Here is a 16,238-nt window from a genome sequence, read left to right as displayed (position 1 = left end):
AAGTGAGAGTTATGCAGAGATAACCTTCTAGGCAGGAAATAGGATGCTACTTTTGAGGAACTGAAACAGGGGCATGAAAGGTAGAGAAAAGTGGTGGATCCAAGTGTTTAGGAGATCAAGTTAACATCACATACAGGTCAACTACCCTTTTGAAGGCAGTGCTGGTGTGGTTGACCATTCATACTTGAATTCTAGGCAATCCATGCCAATTATGGCTGAGTTAAATGGGAGTCCTCAAATGGAGAGTTTAAGAAAGTCACACATACCCCAATGACAAATGAGCTGGCTTCAAGCATATCAGGCACCCAGAGGCAAACCAGAGTCTCCTCAAAGTTTTCAAAGCAGGAAACATATAATCCCTCCACAGTTGTTAGTTTTATTGCTAAAGGGAGAAAGATCTTTGGCCATCAAGATGAGTAAGTGTAGTAGTTTGCACATATGAGAACTGGAATAAAAGCTGGCTGGGTTGGGCTGTGTGTCCCACACTGCATTGTGATTGTCCGTCTTTCTGCCTTTCCTTTTTGGATGTTTAAAGGAGCAGTTCTAGCACTTCATTGAAAGAAAGACCTGTCTGATTTGGCCTTAAATTCCTCTTACCAAGCCCAGAGTTTGGACCTAGTCTTGTTTCTGTGTGAAGGGATGGAGGAAAACTGTACACCCATGTCTGCATCCGTGTGCTGTGATTCTGAATTTTCACTCCTTCACATGAGGCCTGGTTTGGAAAGTTGACTGTACAAATGAATGCTTGAGTGGCAAGATGGTTATTACTGTCCAAGGCTGGGTTTTACATTTAAACACCTAAGTAAAAATTCTTTTTTTTTTTTTTTTCATTTCAGCAACACTTAGTAACTGTTCAACTTAGATTTCAAAGAATAAACATCTAGTTGGTCATGCAAGTGCCTTAATATTAAAAGAATGCTGGGAACAGTTATGTGGGTTTTTTTTTTCTTCAAAAAAACGTTACTTCCTGGCATTCTTACTGCCAATTCTAAGTCCCCTAGGGGGAAGAAAGTTTAGTTTGTTTCCAAGCCCAGAATGGTTTCACTCTAGGAATCCATAACATATTCACTCACTTTATTATGCCTTTGATTTGTTTTCCTAGTTGGGGGCGAGAGAAGCAATCACATGCAAGGACTGTGACTTTAAAATTGGAAAATAGTATTGAATTATAACACATTCTGCAGCTTACAAGTTCTTAACGATACCAAAGGATTGGTAGGAGTTTACAGTAAACACCTTAATAGCTTGTTCTTTTTTTTTTTTTTTTCTTTTCTTTTCTTAATATTTTCTTCTCCAGATTTGTTAGATTTTTTAAGTTATGTATTTTTTCTTCTCTCATATATTACATCCCAGATGCAGGCCCCACCTCTCTTTTTCCCCAGATCTACTCCTCCTCTGTTTCCCTCCAGAAAAGAGCCGTCCTCTCAGGGACATCAACCAAGCATGGCACAACAAGTTAAAATAAGACTAGGCACACACCTCATATCAAGGCAACCCAGTAGAAGAATAAGAATCCAAAAAGCAGGCAAAAGAGTCAGAGACAGGTTCTGCTCCCACCGTCAGGTGTCCCCTATGAACACTAAGCTACACCACCATGACATATATGCAGTGGACCTAGGTCAGCTCCATATGGGCTCTCTGATTGTCACTTCAGTTTCTGAGAGCCCCTATGGGCCCTGATCAGTTGATTCTGTGGGCCTTGTTCTACTGGTATTCTTGACTCAGTTGCCTCCTACAGTCCTTCCTCCTCTTCCATGGAATTCCCCAAGCTCTGCCTAAAATTTGGCTGTGGGGCTCTGCATCTCCTCCTGTCAGTTGCTGAATGAAGCCTCTCTGATGATGATTATGCTACAAGGACAGCAGAATATCATTTCATTGGCTGTTCCCTTAGTCATATTTGGTTCTATCCTAGATCTCTGGGATATCCAGCCTCTGTTTCCTGGACCTCCAGGCAGTGCCAGGCATGAGATACCTCTGATGACCTGGGTCTCAAACTGGCCCAGTCCTTTGCTGGCCTCTCCCACAAGTTCTGCACCAATCTTTACCCCAGCACATCTTGCAGTCAGGACAAATTGTAGGGTGAAGGTCTTGTGCTGGTTGGTGTCCCAGTCTCTCCATTGGAAGCTTTGCCTGGTTACAGAATAGTTGTTGTTGTTGTTGTTGTTGTTATTATTATTATTATTATTATTATTATTATTATTATTATTATTATTATTATTACTGCTACCACTACCACTACTACCACTCCAAACTTTAATTCTAGCTGATGCTTCAAAGCTGCAAAGGCAAATTTAGACAAGTTCAGAAGCAAAGTGAAAACTCACCAGCCATTTGGATAGGCTGAAAATCTAGAAAATTTATGCATAAGGGAAGGGGATATGGTCATGTGCTTAGCTGCCTGAGGCTGGATGCACAAAGGTAACCCCAGGGACATAAAGGAACAAGTGGCTGCTTTGGCTGAAAGTGAATGGTTCTCCAAGGGTGACAACAGAGCTATGTACCACATCTCGGATGCCAAGCATTGTAAGCTGACCACACATACTCTCCCTTGTGTTATATTTGTTCTCCATCCTCCCAGGAACTGGACATCTTCATGTTTGAGCCTATTTCCTGATAATATCTGAATGAGTTTAGTCTGTCTTTGGCAGTTCCATAATAGTTAGAGCCTAGTTGGCAGTGTCCTTTTGATGGGATATATGGTTTTTACTGTGTTTTATTCCATCTTTCCCAATTATGGACTTATGGTGGTGTGAGTTGTGGCTGCATTTTCCTTTCCCATACACAAGACTCCCTGTCTCCTAAGCCTTAGCAGCACTGGATGTACAGCTGAGCACGTAGGCTGGTGTTCAACTGTGATGTCTGGACTAAGGCACCATACCCACTATAAAAGATTTATAGAGCTACAATAAAAATATGCATTATCAAACATTTCGTGGAATATCGATAAATGATAGAATTGAGTAGTTCTTGACATTAGTTTAATGAAATTCAAACATATAGTATTCCAGATCAGAGGTCAAATCAGTAGTGTCAGCGGTTAGCTTTGAATTCTCTGGATTGATGACCTGGAGCAAAGGACGTATATGAAAGTGGTTTGTTTGGAAATATAATACTAAAAAGCAAGAGAGAGCAAGACAGAGAACAGAAGGACATCATAGCAGTTTCATTGGTGCAGAACAAAGACTTTATTGTGCTGAGGTGCCATGAGAAGCATCCAGGAAGCCTTATTGGAGCTATCCAGCTGAAGAATTGGAGGCTGACCACCACATCTATGGCTTCCACCTGAAGACTGGGTGCTTGAAGGTCTTGTTGTCTATTGGCCCCAGTCCTCTGCTGGCTGCAAACTGTTCAGGAGCATTCACCCACCTCCATCCGGTTCTTTTAGAGACAGGGTTCCTTCAGAAGGAAGAGAAGATGTGCAGGGTTGCCATAGACAAGTGCATGTGTTCTTTTGTTTCAGTAACACAATTATAATGCCCATGCCTTGATCTGGAATGCACTCAGTTCTCATCAGTGTCAATGCAAAACAGCTCTCACCCACAAAACAAAAAGAGATACTTTGCTCTTGAGCCAAATATAAGACATTATGGCTCAGGAGTGTGGCTTATTCAGATTGCTCAGATACCACATTTCAATATGGACACAATTTCATGAAACCTCTATAGTTACACAGCCCCTCCCCAAAAAGAGTCATAAATAAAGGCATTTTTCAAATACATGAGTGAGAACATCAGGAAGATGCTAAACACAGTGGAAAATCTCTGCTATAGGTTTCAGATGCTGTCTGATGCTGTCCTTTTAGCATCTGCAGTGCTGGAAACTAGATCTGTTAATACATTCCAGAAGGTGGCGCATGATAGTTTGGGTGTTATGGCAGACAGAGATGGGCAATGAACTGCTAGAGAAATTCTCACACTATTTTGTCCTGTGTCTATGATGTCATGACTCTACCATCAGCCAATTGGCTTTGTGGAATTTTTTAAATGGACATGGCTCTTTCTCGGGGAACTTGAGCTCATACTAGCTTTTAAGACGAGACATCAAAATATCAAGCCAGAAGCATCAGCATTGAGGAAGTTGAAGGTTTTAACTGAAGAAAAAGCAGACGGATAAATCAGAGGGGTTTTTAAAATTTTTGTTTTGTTTTGTTTTGGTTTTCTTGCAACTGTTTTTTTTTTTTTTTTCAGCAATGATAAAAATTTGGAGAGGGTTGAAAAATGCGAGCTGGAATAAATAACCTTTAAGAAATGAATACAAGAACACTTATCTTAAAAGAATCTTCTTGATCATAAAAGTATGTAGGCAACTCCAAAAAATAAAGAAATTTGAAAAAAAATTGAGCATTAAGGATAATGGCCAACCAGCAGAAAGGCAGAACACACCACTCAGCATTTTTCTTTCAATTCACTGTTCATAGAGTTATATTTGGAGATTTGGAGGAATGTGAAATGTGTTTGGTCAACCACTTTATGTTCAGATTCATGTGTGTGGAAGTAAATTTGGTCCATCTGTTCTTAAATTATTTTCTTGAACCGCTAACATTTTATTTAGTCATAACTGATTTCTAAGGAGTCTTATGATACCCTTGACCTTCTGCCAGACTTGCTCCAAAGATCTGAAGCATGGCTGATTCATGATGAACTGTAAAGTAAGCAAGAAAACAAGCTAAAATGTTTGATTAGCATGCCACAATGTCATTCCTGTTGCCACTGAGCATAGGAAGGGATATCTGTATTTCTCATCACATACAAGGCCGGGTATGGTATGTAAACGATCTTTGTAGACAGAAGATGCCAAACAAGTGCTTTAAACATGCATCACACATTCAAAAAAAGAGTGCTGACCCAAAAAAGATTCAGGTATACTCTGGGACTTCTTGTGTAGGTCATCGCTGACACATCTGATCTCCCGGGTGGCTACTCTGCTATCTCTTTATGGGCTTATCTTTTTCAGTCTCTCCTTGAACTGTGTGGGTATGCAGGCAGGATTCCCACCAAGCCTTGTTTCTCTATCTTTGTAAAGCCTTTGTTTTAGCTCTGTGTCTTCTTATGCCCTGATTCACCCAACTGCTCCCAGATCAGTCTTCCGCTGGGCTTTCAATCCTGAGTATTACCATTTCTGAATTTTCCTCACTTGTATAATCAACAATCACCTCAAAATCAACAATTTCATGAATATGCAAAACTATGAGCCAGACACCGGGTATGACCTTTAAAAATGATCTTTAAGTCCCTGTCTTTTGTTGCTGATACCTGCAGCCACAACCACCCAGTGAGTGGCCAAAGCTTGGCCATTCTTTCTCTCAAATGTCTCTCCAGCCTGATTCAATGAGTCATCACCCATTGCTTAGATCCTGCCATCCCATCCTAATGGGAAGACTTTTCCAGCTCAGTGACCACTTACCTCTCAGGATAATTTCCTTAAAACAGAAATATGACCACTGTTTATGCCCGCATCTATCTTTTTTTCTTCCTTCTTTCCTCTCTCTCTCTCTCTCTTTTTTTTTGCCTCCCTCCTACTTCCTCTTCTCCTCTTTTTTTTTTGGCAATTACCAGTATAACAATATTAACCATGGGTTCATGCCGTATCTTTAGAGTTCTTTACCCTACATAATTTAAACTTTGTATACCTTGTCCTGCATCTTCCTCATAAAGCTAAAAAGCACCGTGCTGCCTTTGAGGTCTTTTTTTCATGTGTATGTGGAATGCACTTGTGTGGTCACATATATGCAGGTATATATATTTGCTTATAGGTTCTATTCATGAGTTTTAGGCCCCAAATTACTCACCAATTCAAATTAGAAATAGAGATCAGAAGTTTAAGTTGGAAATTTATGACAAGAAACAAAATGTATGGATATATATAATTTGCATTTGCTTGTGTGGCATTATCTTCTCCAGATATGGAAAGTGTTTAGTCTGGGTTTTTTGTGTGTTTGTTTTGGGCTTTATTTTTTTGAGACAGAGTTTCTCTGTGTAGCCTTGGCTGTCCTGGACTTACTTAGTAGACCAGGCTGACCTCGAACTCTCAGATTTGCCTGCCTCTGCCTTCCCAAGTGCTCGGATTATAGGAGTGCCTGGCTGGAAAGTGATTAGTTTTAATGAAGATGTTAAAGAAGGTTCAGTAAGTCACTGGCAGTGTTAGCAAACTGTTGGGAGAGAGCGGAAGCATTTCATTTCTATGGAGACAGAAATAATTACCCAACTATTGGTGAGTAGCCAACTCCAAATGCAGTGTCCCATATCTCATAGGGGAAGTGGGTGTCCTCCAAATTCCTCCAGCACCAATCACATTCCAGCCCACTCAGCCATTTCCTCTCCAGCCAGTGAGCTTCATTTAGGGATTATGTTAAAAAGTAACGTTGTGCTATTTTAGGTAAAAGGCAGATGAAATGGTAATGACTCAAAATGCCTAAAACTAAAGTTATTCAAATTATGACTCTTTAAAGGAAGCTATAGCTAAAAAGGGCATAAGACACAGTCCTGGAAGATGTTGAATGCTTATTAATAGTGATGCCATTGATTTTTCTACATTTCCCCGAACATCGGAGAATTATCATTCTGTTGGCAAATAACATTAATGTAAGAATCTATATTTTATCATCGATTCTTTAGGTGATTATTTCTGAAGGATTTTTCAAAAACAATTATCATGTTGCTGATTAAATTAATACCAATTCAAACAAAACTATTTTCCTGGAAGAAATATGACAAATTCAAACTCCAACTCGAAGGGGGAAAAAAATCAGTCATTTGGAAACGATGCCTGATGAGACAGATGGTGCAACAACTTTGAGGTCCTCCAGTAACTCGAGTGTGTATGGGGATAACTAATACTTAAATAAGAGAAGCTAAACTCATAAAGGTCAAGAAGACCCCTGAAAAGCATGCTCTGGGGACTTCAGAGGCTCTACCTTTTGTGCTCTCTTTCCGTGTGATGCAAAGCAGCCACAGGAACTGTGACATAGGAGCAGAAATACAACTTGGAGTCATAAGACAAAAGTGTTGAGTCTTCTACATGACCTCTCGGGTATTATTTGCCATGTTCTTCTCTATGGGCGTAGACGACCCCTACCATGCACCCAGGGGTTATTGGATAGCCTTTAACATGAGTTGTTTTATAGAAGGCTCTGGGGAAAAGTCAATTTGGTAATAGGATTATCTTCAGTTTTAAGAAAGGAAAGCTAGAAGTGACGTTGAAAAGAAAATGCAGCCAAGTGACTCTTGGCACAGCAAGCCAAGGGTCCTGCTTTCTGGTTTGCCCATGTCTCTTTTCCCAGTGCAATTAAATTCATTGCTCTGGTGGCTTCAGTTTGGACCCCAGTTTTGACCAAAAAGAAAAAAATCAAAAACCAAAACAAACAAAAACTCCAACTAAGTGCACAGAGGAGAACACAGAAGAGACCATGCCTAGTGACTCAATAAATAACAGGCTTCCAGCAGAGCGAGGCAGGATTCCCCAGTCTGCCCTGGGAGGTGGGAGAGCTGGGCAAGCCAGAGTGAGAGGCTTCATCCTCGCTGCCTGAAGAGAGAGTTTGTACAACCCAATTCCACCCAGCCCTGCTCTGGAGAAGTATCAGTTCAGTCCTCTACTGCTTGTAAGAGAAGCAGGGTAGGTTTACCTAGCATGTTAATCACAACGATTCTAAACCAGGGTACTAAAACTGCAGGGAGATGAGGAATCTAAAGGCCTCAGGATGCTCAGCAGGATAGGACAGTCCTCTTCTGCACTTGGTTTGTCGTCCCTTCTTAGTGCTGGTACCCACTGTGCTGCTCCATTCGGAACTGGGGGACTTGAGGCCTCTGAGCTATCTCTGCCTGTCATTGTCTCCCCGCCTGTTGTTTGGCTGCCCGGGATGTAGTCCTAGGGACTTCCGAAGAATGTCTCGTCTTCAAATGTGAGGAAAGAAATAGAGAATCAACTAAAAGGCAACAATTTAGATTCCTCTGCTGTTTTCAGCAATCTGATGGTAAATTCCTTTACAGACTGCCAAACATAGCACTAGTCCCCTTGTAATTAAGTCTTTGGGGCACCAAAAACAACAAAACAAAAACCTATAAGTTGTGTTTTTTTTTTTTCCTGAAGTGCTACTGTACTATAAAATAAAGCTAATTTTTAGTCATGCTAATAAAAATCAACTTATCTGGGCCCACGTGGCCTCCCAGAGACTGAACCACCAACCAGAGAGTGTGCACGGGCTGGACCTATGCCCCTACATATTGGTAGCAGATGTGCAGCTTGGTCATCAGGTGCCTAACTATTGGGGTAGGGGCTGTCTCTGACTCTGTTGCCTACCTTTGGATCCCTTTCCCCTACCTGGGCTGCCTGGCCTGGCCTCAGTGGGAGAGGATGCACTTAGTGCTGCAACTTGATGTGCAAGGGTAGGTTGGTACCTATGGTGGGGCCTTCCCTTCTCAGCAAAGGGAAGGGAGAAATGGAAGGAGGGGAGAGAGGGGGCTGCAATCAGGCTCTAAAGTGACTAAATAAATTAATTAATGAAAAAAACTGTGTAAATCTTTCCTGAAATTTTATAGCTTCAATGTGTATATAAATTTAAAGAATTACTTTTATTTTTATTATTTGTGTGTATACTGTGGTTTGTGTCTGTGTGTGTCTGCGCCTTTGTGCGCCTGTGTCTGTATCTGTGTCTCTATATGTCTGTATCTCTGTGTGTGTCTGTATCTATGTCTTTGTGTGTTTGTGCCCATTTCTATGTGAGTGCATGACTGCACTGGCCAGAAGGGGACATTGGATCTCTTGGAGCCAGAGTTACAGGAATTTGTGAGTCCCCCAACATGGGTGCTAAGATAAGAGCTTTGGCCCTCATAGCCAAGCCTCACGGTATCTTAACTGCAGAGAGTTTCTAGTTACCAAATTTTGAAGTTTTTAATTAGGGATAGTCAGCTGGAAAACTTCTCATCAATTACAAATTCATTTTGTTCAACTAAAGCCAAAAGTAATATCATTTTTCTGCTTACTGAGAAAGTTTGACAATATTTGAATACAGTGATCTCTTCTCATTTTATTAGAGATCCGTACTCCTGAAAACTGTTGAAGTTGGCCATGGGGGTCACAATTCATAGCCTGGCACAGAACATGTGGACATTATAAATGTCATTTTGATATTACAGAGAGTTGGCAAGACTTGAATGTGCTTTTATGGGTCTCCTTTGTTGCTGACAACTTCCATGGTACAAATTATTAGGAACATTGTGTTTGTATTTATTCTCCTTGTAAATGTGTCCTGTGAGCAGACACTGTGGGTTTATATAAGGTGTTAGGAGGGCAGAAATCCAACAGCAACCTAGTAAGGAAAAGAAGTTATCAGTGAATTGTGGGAAAACTCTAACGTGGTTTTGGGACATTTTTTTACCTCTGCCTGGGTTACTATGATCTGAAGTTAATTCTTTACTTTCAGGATGGGGACATAGGACTTGGTTTTCTCCATTTTTGCTTCTACAGCAAAATGAATTTTTGTCACTGTAACACAACAAAAACAATAAAAACTGTTGAAGTTATTTTTGTAAAACAGTATTTCTCTTAGCTTATTTCTTAGCCTGGCTATCATACTAATAATCAAGCCTCTTTTGTATTTGTTTAAAAATAAGCTTCACAACAGCAATCTTGAGCAGTTCTTAGCCCTCTGTGCTACTTTATCTTAGTCCAGCAAACATCCCAGCCATGCTTGCACTTTGCAGCTTTCCCTGGCTCCAACTCCTTCCCTCTGATCTTCCTTGGACCTCTCCCCTTGGCTGAATCCCTGCCTCCTCCCTAACTCCTCCTCCCCTGGCTGGCAGGAAGTCCAGCCCTATTCTCTCCCCTGCTCATTGATTGGCTGTAAGCTATTTTATTGGCATAACAGGGGGACAATTGGAGAGCAGAGCTTACACAACATTTAGATAAGTAATTAGAATTTAAACTATACGATAACCTTATGCCTACAAAGCAGTCTTTTTCATTTAATTATATAATGAACACAGTTTTTATTGGAAAGGTATCTTTTAGTGTATCTTATGAGAGAGTACAAGTGTTCAACGTGAATGGTGAGAGCTCATATGTATCTTAAAATATTACATTAAATATTATCTTAAATATTAAATAGCCCTAAAGCGTAAGCCCGAGATTGATTGCTGTGGCCATTTAACATTACAATTGATCACTTTTCTGCCATTGCTACAGTGGAGCACATGGGTTATTTAATGAAAATGTGACAGCACAAATTTTCACACTGATACATTGAAGCTTTCCAGGGGTGTCATTTTACAAAGAGTAGTAAGTGTACATGGAAACATACATACTCATGCCTAGAAAGAGACTTGTTTGCTACTTCTAGTTAGCTCTGGGTAACTGCGTGCTACATTCTGCTTTATCTGTGTCTATATTGAATCTGTAGACTGCTTTTGGTAAGATGGCCATTTTTACCATATTAATCCCACTGAACCACGAGCATGTTTATCTTCTGATATTTTCTTCAATATCTTAAAGTTTTTATTGTACAAGCTTTTTACTTGCTTAGGCAGAGTTACCCCAAGACATTTTATATTATTTGAGGCTTGTTGTGAAAAGTGTTGTTCCCCTGGTTTCTTTCTCCCTCGACTTGTTTTGTCATTTGTATATAGGAGGGCTACTGATTCTTTTCTTGTTAATTTTGTGTTCAGCTACTTAAGTTGTTGTGACTCAAAGACAAAGTCCTCATTCAGTGTTGGACCATTGGATTCATCTTTTTCTTTGGGAACTTACATAAGGAATAGGAAACAGTCACTAGGTCAAGAAGCCAAGACAGAAACCAAGCAAAGCAAGCAGGGAAGAAAGACTCTCAACCCACAGCAGCTGTCTGTGGAGTGCCAGCCATGAGCACCTTCGCCCCCCAATTTCTCTCTGCACAGCCTGTGACAAGGTGCTGAGCAATATCCTAAGAAAGGTTTGGCAGTTGCTGGCTCTGTACAGAGGCCCATGGAATGGAGGCAGCTGCCCTCTTAACAGTCATGGACACTAAGCTGACTGTGAAAACAGGGATTGTCAGGGACAAACTTGAAGACCTTTGAGCAGTAATATACTAAAGTTACTGGTAATTTCAGGAAAATCAATTAAAAGAGAAGGATGCTTAAGTCTTAACACAGGCTGGCTGACGTCATCTGTCATGGTGCTGTGCGTCATTTCCCTGGTGTTCTTTCTGGATGCTGAAGGTGCGCAATCTGAGTTGTCAAGTGCACGGCTTTCCCATGTGTTTACTTAAACTTTGGCGGAAAAAATCTCTCAGGAGCACATGGTTCACCTGTCTTCCTGTTCATCTCAGCCCTACCTCACAGTTGTTATACACACATGTGGCAATTGTTTGAACTATTTCTAAATAGACTTTGAAAACATTAGCATGCAATTATAAGGAAGACTACTACATTTCTAACGAATTGTGTCAACTTGTCTTTCAGAAATTGATGAGAAGAGGGTGAGCAACACACAAGAAGAAGTAAGTTTTCCTATATTTTGAATAAATGTGTTATAACACAATTACCTGTGATAATATCACAGTGGGTTTCCCCCTCCTTATTCTGAGGATCACACTCAGGGTCTCACACACAGGCAAGCTCTCCACTGAGCTACATGACCAGCTCAGCCTATTCTTTGGAACAGAATTTGTTGGTATTAGTCTACATTAACCATGTGAGTGATAATGACATAGATAACATAATGACATAAATAAATAATACTGTGCTATATAAAGTATTAGATTGCTTTTCCTGAATTTGCAATAAACTGTTATGATGAAAATGTTTGCTTCTCAGTTACCTTGCTTCTTGCTGAGACTCTAAGCCTTGTAAAAAAATTCAAAATTAAACATTGATTTTAGTGGTAAGATACACAACTGATAGATTTAATTTCCTGAGTGTTTATATAGAGACATGATAAGCAGGCATAGGCAACACTGAAATTCAAGGGTAAGGAGACAGAGGCAGTGCCGGCCTCATCTTAAAAAGTCTTTAGCTGTTTAGAGCCAAAGTCAGCCTGATAGCTCAAGCCTGGAGAGAATGAGTTTTTTTTAGAGCTTCTGTCACCAGAACTAATGGGCTCCCTAAATAACAAGTTCAAATGCAAACTCAGTACGAACATTGTATATCTCTTGCCTTTCTAGATGAAGAATTCAGACAGGAAGTAGGAGGCAGGGGAGAGTTGAGGATCTGATAGCATTTATAACATATGAAGAAGTTATGTAGGCCCAGTAATGGGACAAAGAGAGAACAGAGGGACTGTGGGGCAAGCAGTTTCCATGATCATAGTAAGCATGCAACACCCAAAGAAGAAATTTAGGAAATTGCAAAACACCAAATAACATCTGCACAGCTTTGAACCATTCACTGAGAAACCAAGTGCAAAAAGGCCTCGAAAACTAAGCACTTACTTACATAAAGTCGGTTTCATGATGTTTCACCGTTATCCTACTGAGACAACACACCATTTCTGTAGAATTAACTTTCTACTTACCTTAGAATGTGTCTATGGAAAAGGACACAAGGAATCCCAGAGGTCGTGGCTGCTAATCAAGGCCTGCCTGATAGGACTGAAGCGAGAATGGTTCCTCAGAGTCATCAGGCGCCCACGCAGTTGACCTCAGTGCAGACCGGTACCAAAGAACTCTGCTCCAGAGAATGTGCTGGTCTGGATGAGTAGCTCAGTGCAGAGTGTGCCTGTGTGTGAGAGCCTGGGTCTGATCCTCAGTAAAAGGGGAAAAACAGTCTATGGTGCAAGGTGTTCATTTGCTAAGCTTTTGACAAGTGTTTATTTCAATTTTCTTACCTTTACTTTTTGGTAGATTTATTTTGCATCAGTAAATAATAACATCTGGGTGATGATTTTGAGGACAATTTAGTTTGCACAAATGTGCCTCAATTCAAGATAAAATTTTCCCACATAATTTCTACTTTCTTTCAAACTCCGCACCTCACATTATTTCTTATATGTACGGAAACATAAAACTACCCCTTGTGACTATTTACACTTAAGTTTTTCCCAGCAAAACTAGAACTCATTGATTAGGACCCTTTAATTCACAACATTAAAATATAAGTTAATATGGGTTTTTGACACAAAGTCTCATGTAGCTCGCGCTCAGTGTCTCAGGTCTGACAACAAATAATGCTTTCACTTTCCTTGTCCACAGTCGCAGACCGCATCCCCTAAGCAAAGGAAGCAGAGCGTGTACACGCCGCCTGCCATGAAAGGTAAAGCTGGGTACCGTCATGCGCTGTCATGAGTGTTGGGTGTTAGCGCTGGCAAGCTCTTTGTCCCCAAAGCTCTTCTTTAGGTCATATGCCAGTCTCAGCTCTGCCTCTAGCAACGGGGTGGAGATCCAGAAGAGATTCACCTCTCTGAAGCTTAGTTTCATCCTGGTGAAACAGGCAGTTGAAGAATTGATAACTCTGGTGCCCTGTATTTGACCACTTCTCCTTGGTGGGGAGGCCTGGTGGCACTCAGAGAAAGGATAAGCAGGCTACCAAGATGAGATTTGATAGCCTATGACCATATAGTGGGGGAGGAGGTCCTCCTCAGTCACAGACCTAGGGGAGGGGAATAGGGTGAAAGCAGGAGGGAGGGAGGAACAGGTGGATACAAGTGAGGGGAAAGCAATTGAGATGTAATCTGAATAAATTAATTAAATAAAAAATTAAAATATAATAACAATAAAGAATTTATAACTGCAGAGTCTCAGAATCTTAGAATGGGGGAAAAATCAATTTTCAAAATAATGGCAAAGATTTTTTTTTCTTTTACCCTTTTAAAAAATATATAGTTCCTTGGAAATAATTTTTCCATATTCTCTTAATTGCTCTTGTTGATTGACACATGATTATCAGGAGTTTTTCCCTTAACTTAAGCAAAGCAGGAGTCCCTGGGCTAGGTGGAAGTGTAACGCCAAGGGTCACATCATGCCTTCGTGTCAGGAGCAGCTGTACTGGGTCCAATTGCACACCAACTCACTGTACTCCAAGCAGCTGCCCAAATCACATCCGAGAACGCTGGCTCAGAGGCTGGCATTTTCCCAGGGCTTCTCAAAATGGCAACTGCCAAGTAACATTTAAGTGTATCAGTATTTTTGACAAATACTAGTTCCAAGAAAGGATGCTTTTCTTTTTCACACAAACGTGTTCCTGACACAAGGCTCCAACTGTTTTGGCCAGTGTCTCACGTCCCAGCTTGTGTCCCTGGCTGGAGGCTCAGGGTTTATCACATTGCTCCCCAGCTCTGATTCAGTGAGGGGGAAGCCAGCAGGGAGGTTAGAGTTCTAAACCAGGTGAGGGCTCCCACTTTTTACTCTCTTTTCAGGGAGGTGGGCTATAAGATGAGCTACTTTAGGTAATCCTCCATGCTAAGCAGTTATAAAAGGCTGTTGTCTGTCTGTACAAGGATAAGTAAATAACGCATCATCTGCATTGTAATTTATCCCAAGGTAATTATTGAAGTTCCCAGGTATCGCTGTCTAAAGGTCAGTGTAGCGTTTTAAAGCTATTTCTTCATTGTGCAGGATTCATATTTTTCAAGACACATCGGTTTGGGCATGAGTGGGCAACAATGAAAAATATATGTGCAGTGGCTCCATTATCTCCTCTGTTCTATTTTGGGTTAGCTTACGCTAAGTAAAGTAGTAATGTCCTCACGTCCTCAGAGAGTAGCTCTATTATTTCGAAAGGAAAATCTTAAACTCAGAGGCCTAAGAGGCCATGGTGTTGATTATTTTTAGCTCTCAAATATCTTAAGAATGTGGGATTCTAGCATTTAGGGAAGCTGGTTCTATTGAAGCATTTTCTTAGTATAGCTTTATACTGTGGAGTCCAAATATTGTTCAACACAAACATCTACAGTAATGAGTCAAAGCCTTGAGGAAGGGCAGCCATGCTTTCACGAAGGCATCAGGCATTGATACAAGTCACTTAGTGAATATCTGTATGAGTGCACAGCTTACCATGAAAGATAAAGGCAAAGTGAAACCATCTCCTCCATCCTAAGAGCTAAAAATGTATGTCTGAAGACCAGTTTATTCAATCATAACCTAAGGTCCATTGTGAGCACAGGAAAGAGGTTTAATCATAAGAAACATGGCTGAACAGAGGGGGTGCTGTTGAGATGCTAAGCACATTAATACAGTTACCCCCAAAATGGAAAGTTCTTTTGACTGCAGTGGAATGTTGCAGTAAGTGAGAGGAAAATGGTTTGATGGGAGTGCAAAGCACCAACAGAGGTAATTAACAGTGGTGAAAAACTGTGCTTTGTGGAAAAGCCTAGGTGGGTTCATGAGGGAGCCAGTGAGTGACTGGCTAGAAAAACAAGCCACAGAAGGCAGAGCCTGTCTTCTTCTCTTGTTTGAGGAGTTACAGGGTACAGAGGCCAGGGAGGAAGGGACGCTGAAGCTCCCTCCATTGCTGGTCTCCACTAACCTACAGGGCAATTTACATTTTTTTTTCTTTTGAGATTACTATTACAGACATGTCTACTTGACCTGTTGGGTTGAGGGGAGGATTTCCTAGGACTCAGAGCCTGGTGTGCTGTTTTAGCACACTGTCTTGGTAGAGGTGTTGATGACTCCTAAGATCTCAAGTTTGCAACTAGCTACTGAATTTCTGCCCTGAATATTATCAGAATCTCAAATTTAATATGTCTGGAGCCAAAGCTATAAAGCTCTTTTCCAGTTTTCTCCATCTTGGTAAATTGTCTCTAGCTGTTCAGATAACAAACAAACTAACAAACAAACATCTTGCATAATCTTAATTGGTGTAGATGGGAGGGCCAGGAAGCAGAGCTGGAGGCCAGGGTGGGGAGTAGGGGTAGGGTGGGTGGAGGGATGGAGGTGTGGAGGGTGTGGGTGGGGGTGGGGGTGTGGGGGTGTGGGTGTGGGTGGGTACAATCAGTACTCTATTGCACTGTTCAACACACTGACACTCTTTCTGGAAACTCACTATTAGGAAGACTTTCCGCTAAGCTCCTTCAAGTTTGTATTTCTGATTTTTGTTGTTATAGCTGTTCTGAGTCTTGCTACTACTTAACAGCAAAATTTTCAATAATAGACACTTAAATATTTCAAGACATCTTTCAGGTCCTTCTCCCATCCTGATATCAAGCAGGCCTGCCGTTTAGTTTCTTTTCACTCATTCTTGATTTCCTAGTAATCTCCATTTTATCTATATCATTCTAGAAATACATCTTTCAAAACCATCCTAATACTTGGAGTGAAGACTGACCAGAAGACA

At 40.9% G+C, this 16,238-nt stretch overlaps 1 protein-coding gene across 1 annotated transcript in view; it reads left to right on the top strand.

Annotated features, from left to right (window-relative positions):
• The window catches only part of Ppp1r1c (protein phosphatase 1 regulatory inhibitor subunit 1C), a 99,817-nt gene that overhangs the window by 40,213 nt on the left and 43,366 nt on the right, over positions 1–16,238 (top strand). Inside the window, exons 3-4 of the mRNA XM_051167125.1 lie at positions 11,430–11,467; positions 13,157–13,217. Coding sequence (XP_051023082.1) covers positions 11,430–11,467; positions 13,157–13,217 — 99 coding nt within the window. The remainder of the gene's footprint in view (positions 1–11,429; positions 11,468–13,156; positions 13,218–16,238) is intronic.

This window comes from Acomys russatus, chromosome 24, assembly GCF_903995435.1.
Source record: "Acomys russatus chromosome 24, mAcoRus1.1, whole genome shotgun sequence".
Lineage (NCBI taxonomy): Eukaryota > Metazoa > Chordata > Mammalia > Rodentia > Muridae > Acomys > Acomys russatus.
Note: the sequence above shows the minus strand (reverse complement) of the source record. Positions and strands in the feature narration are given on the sequence as shown.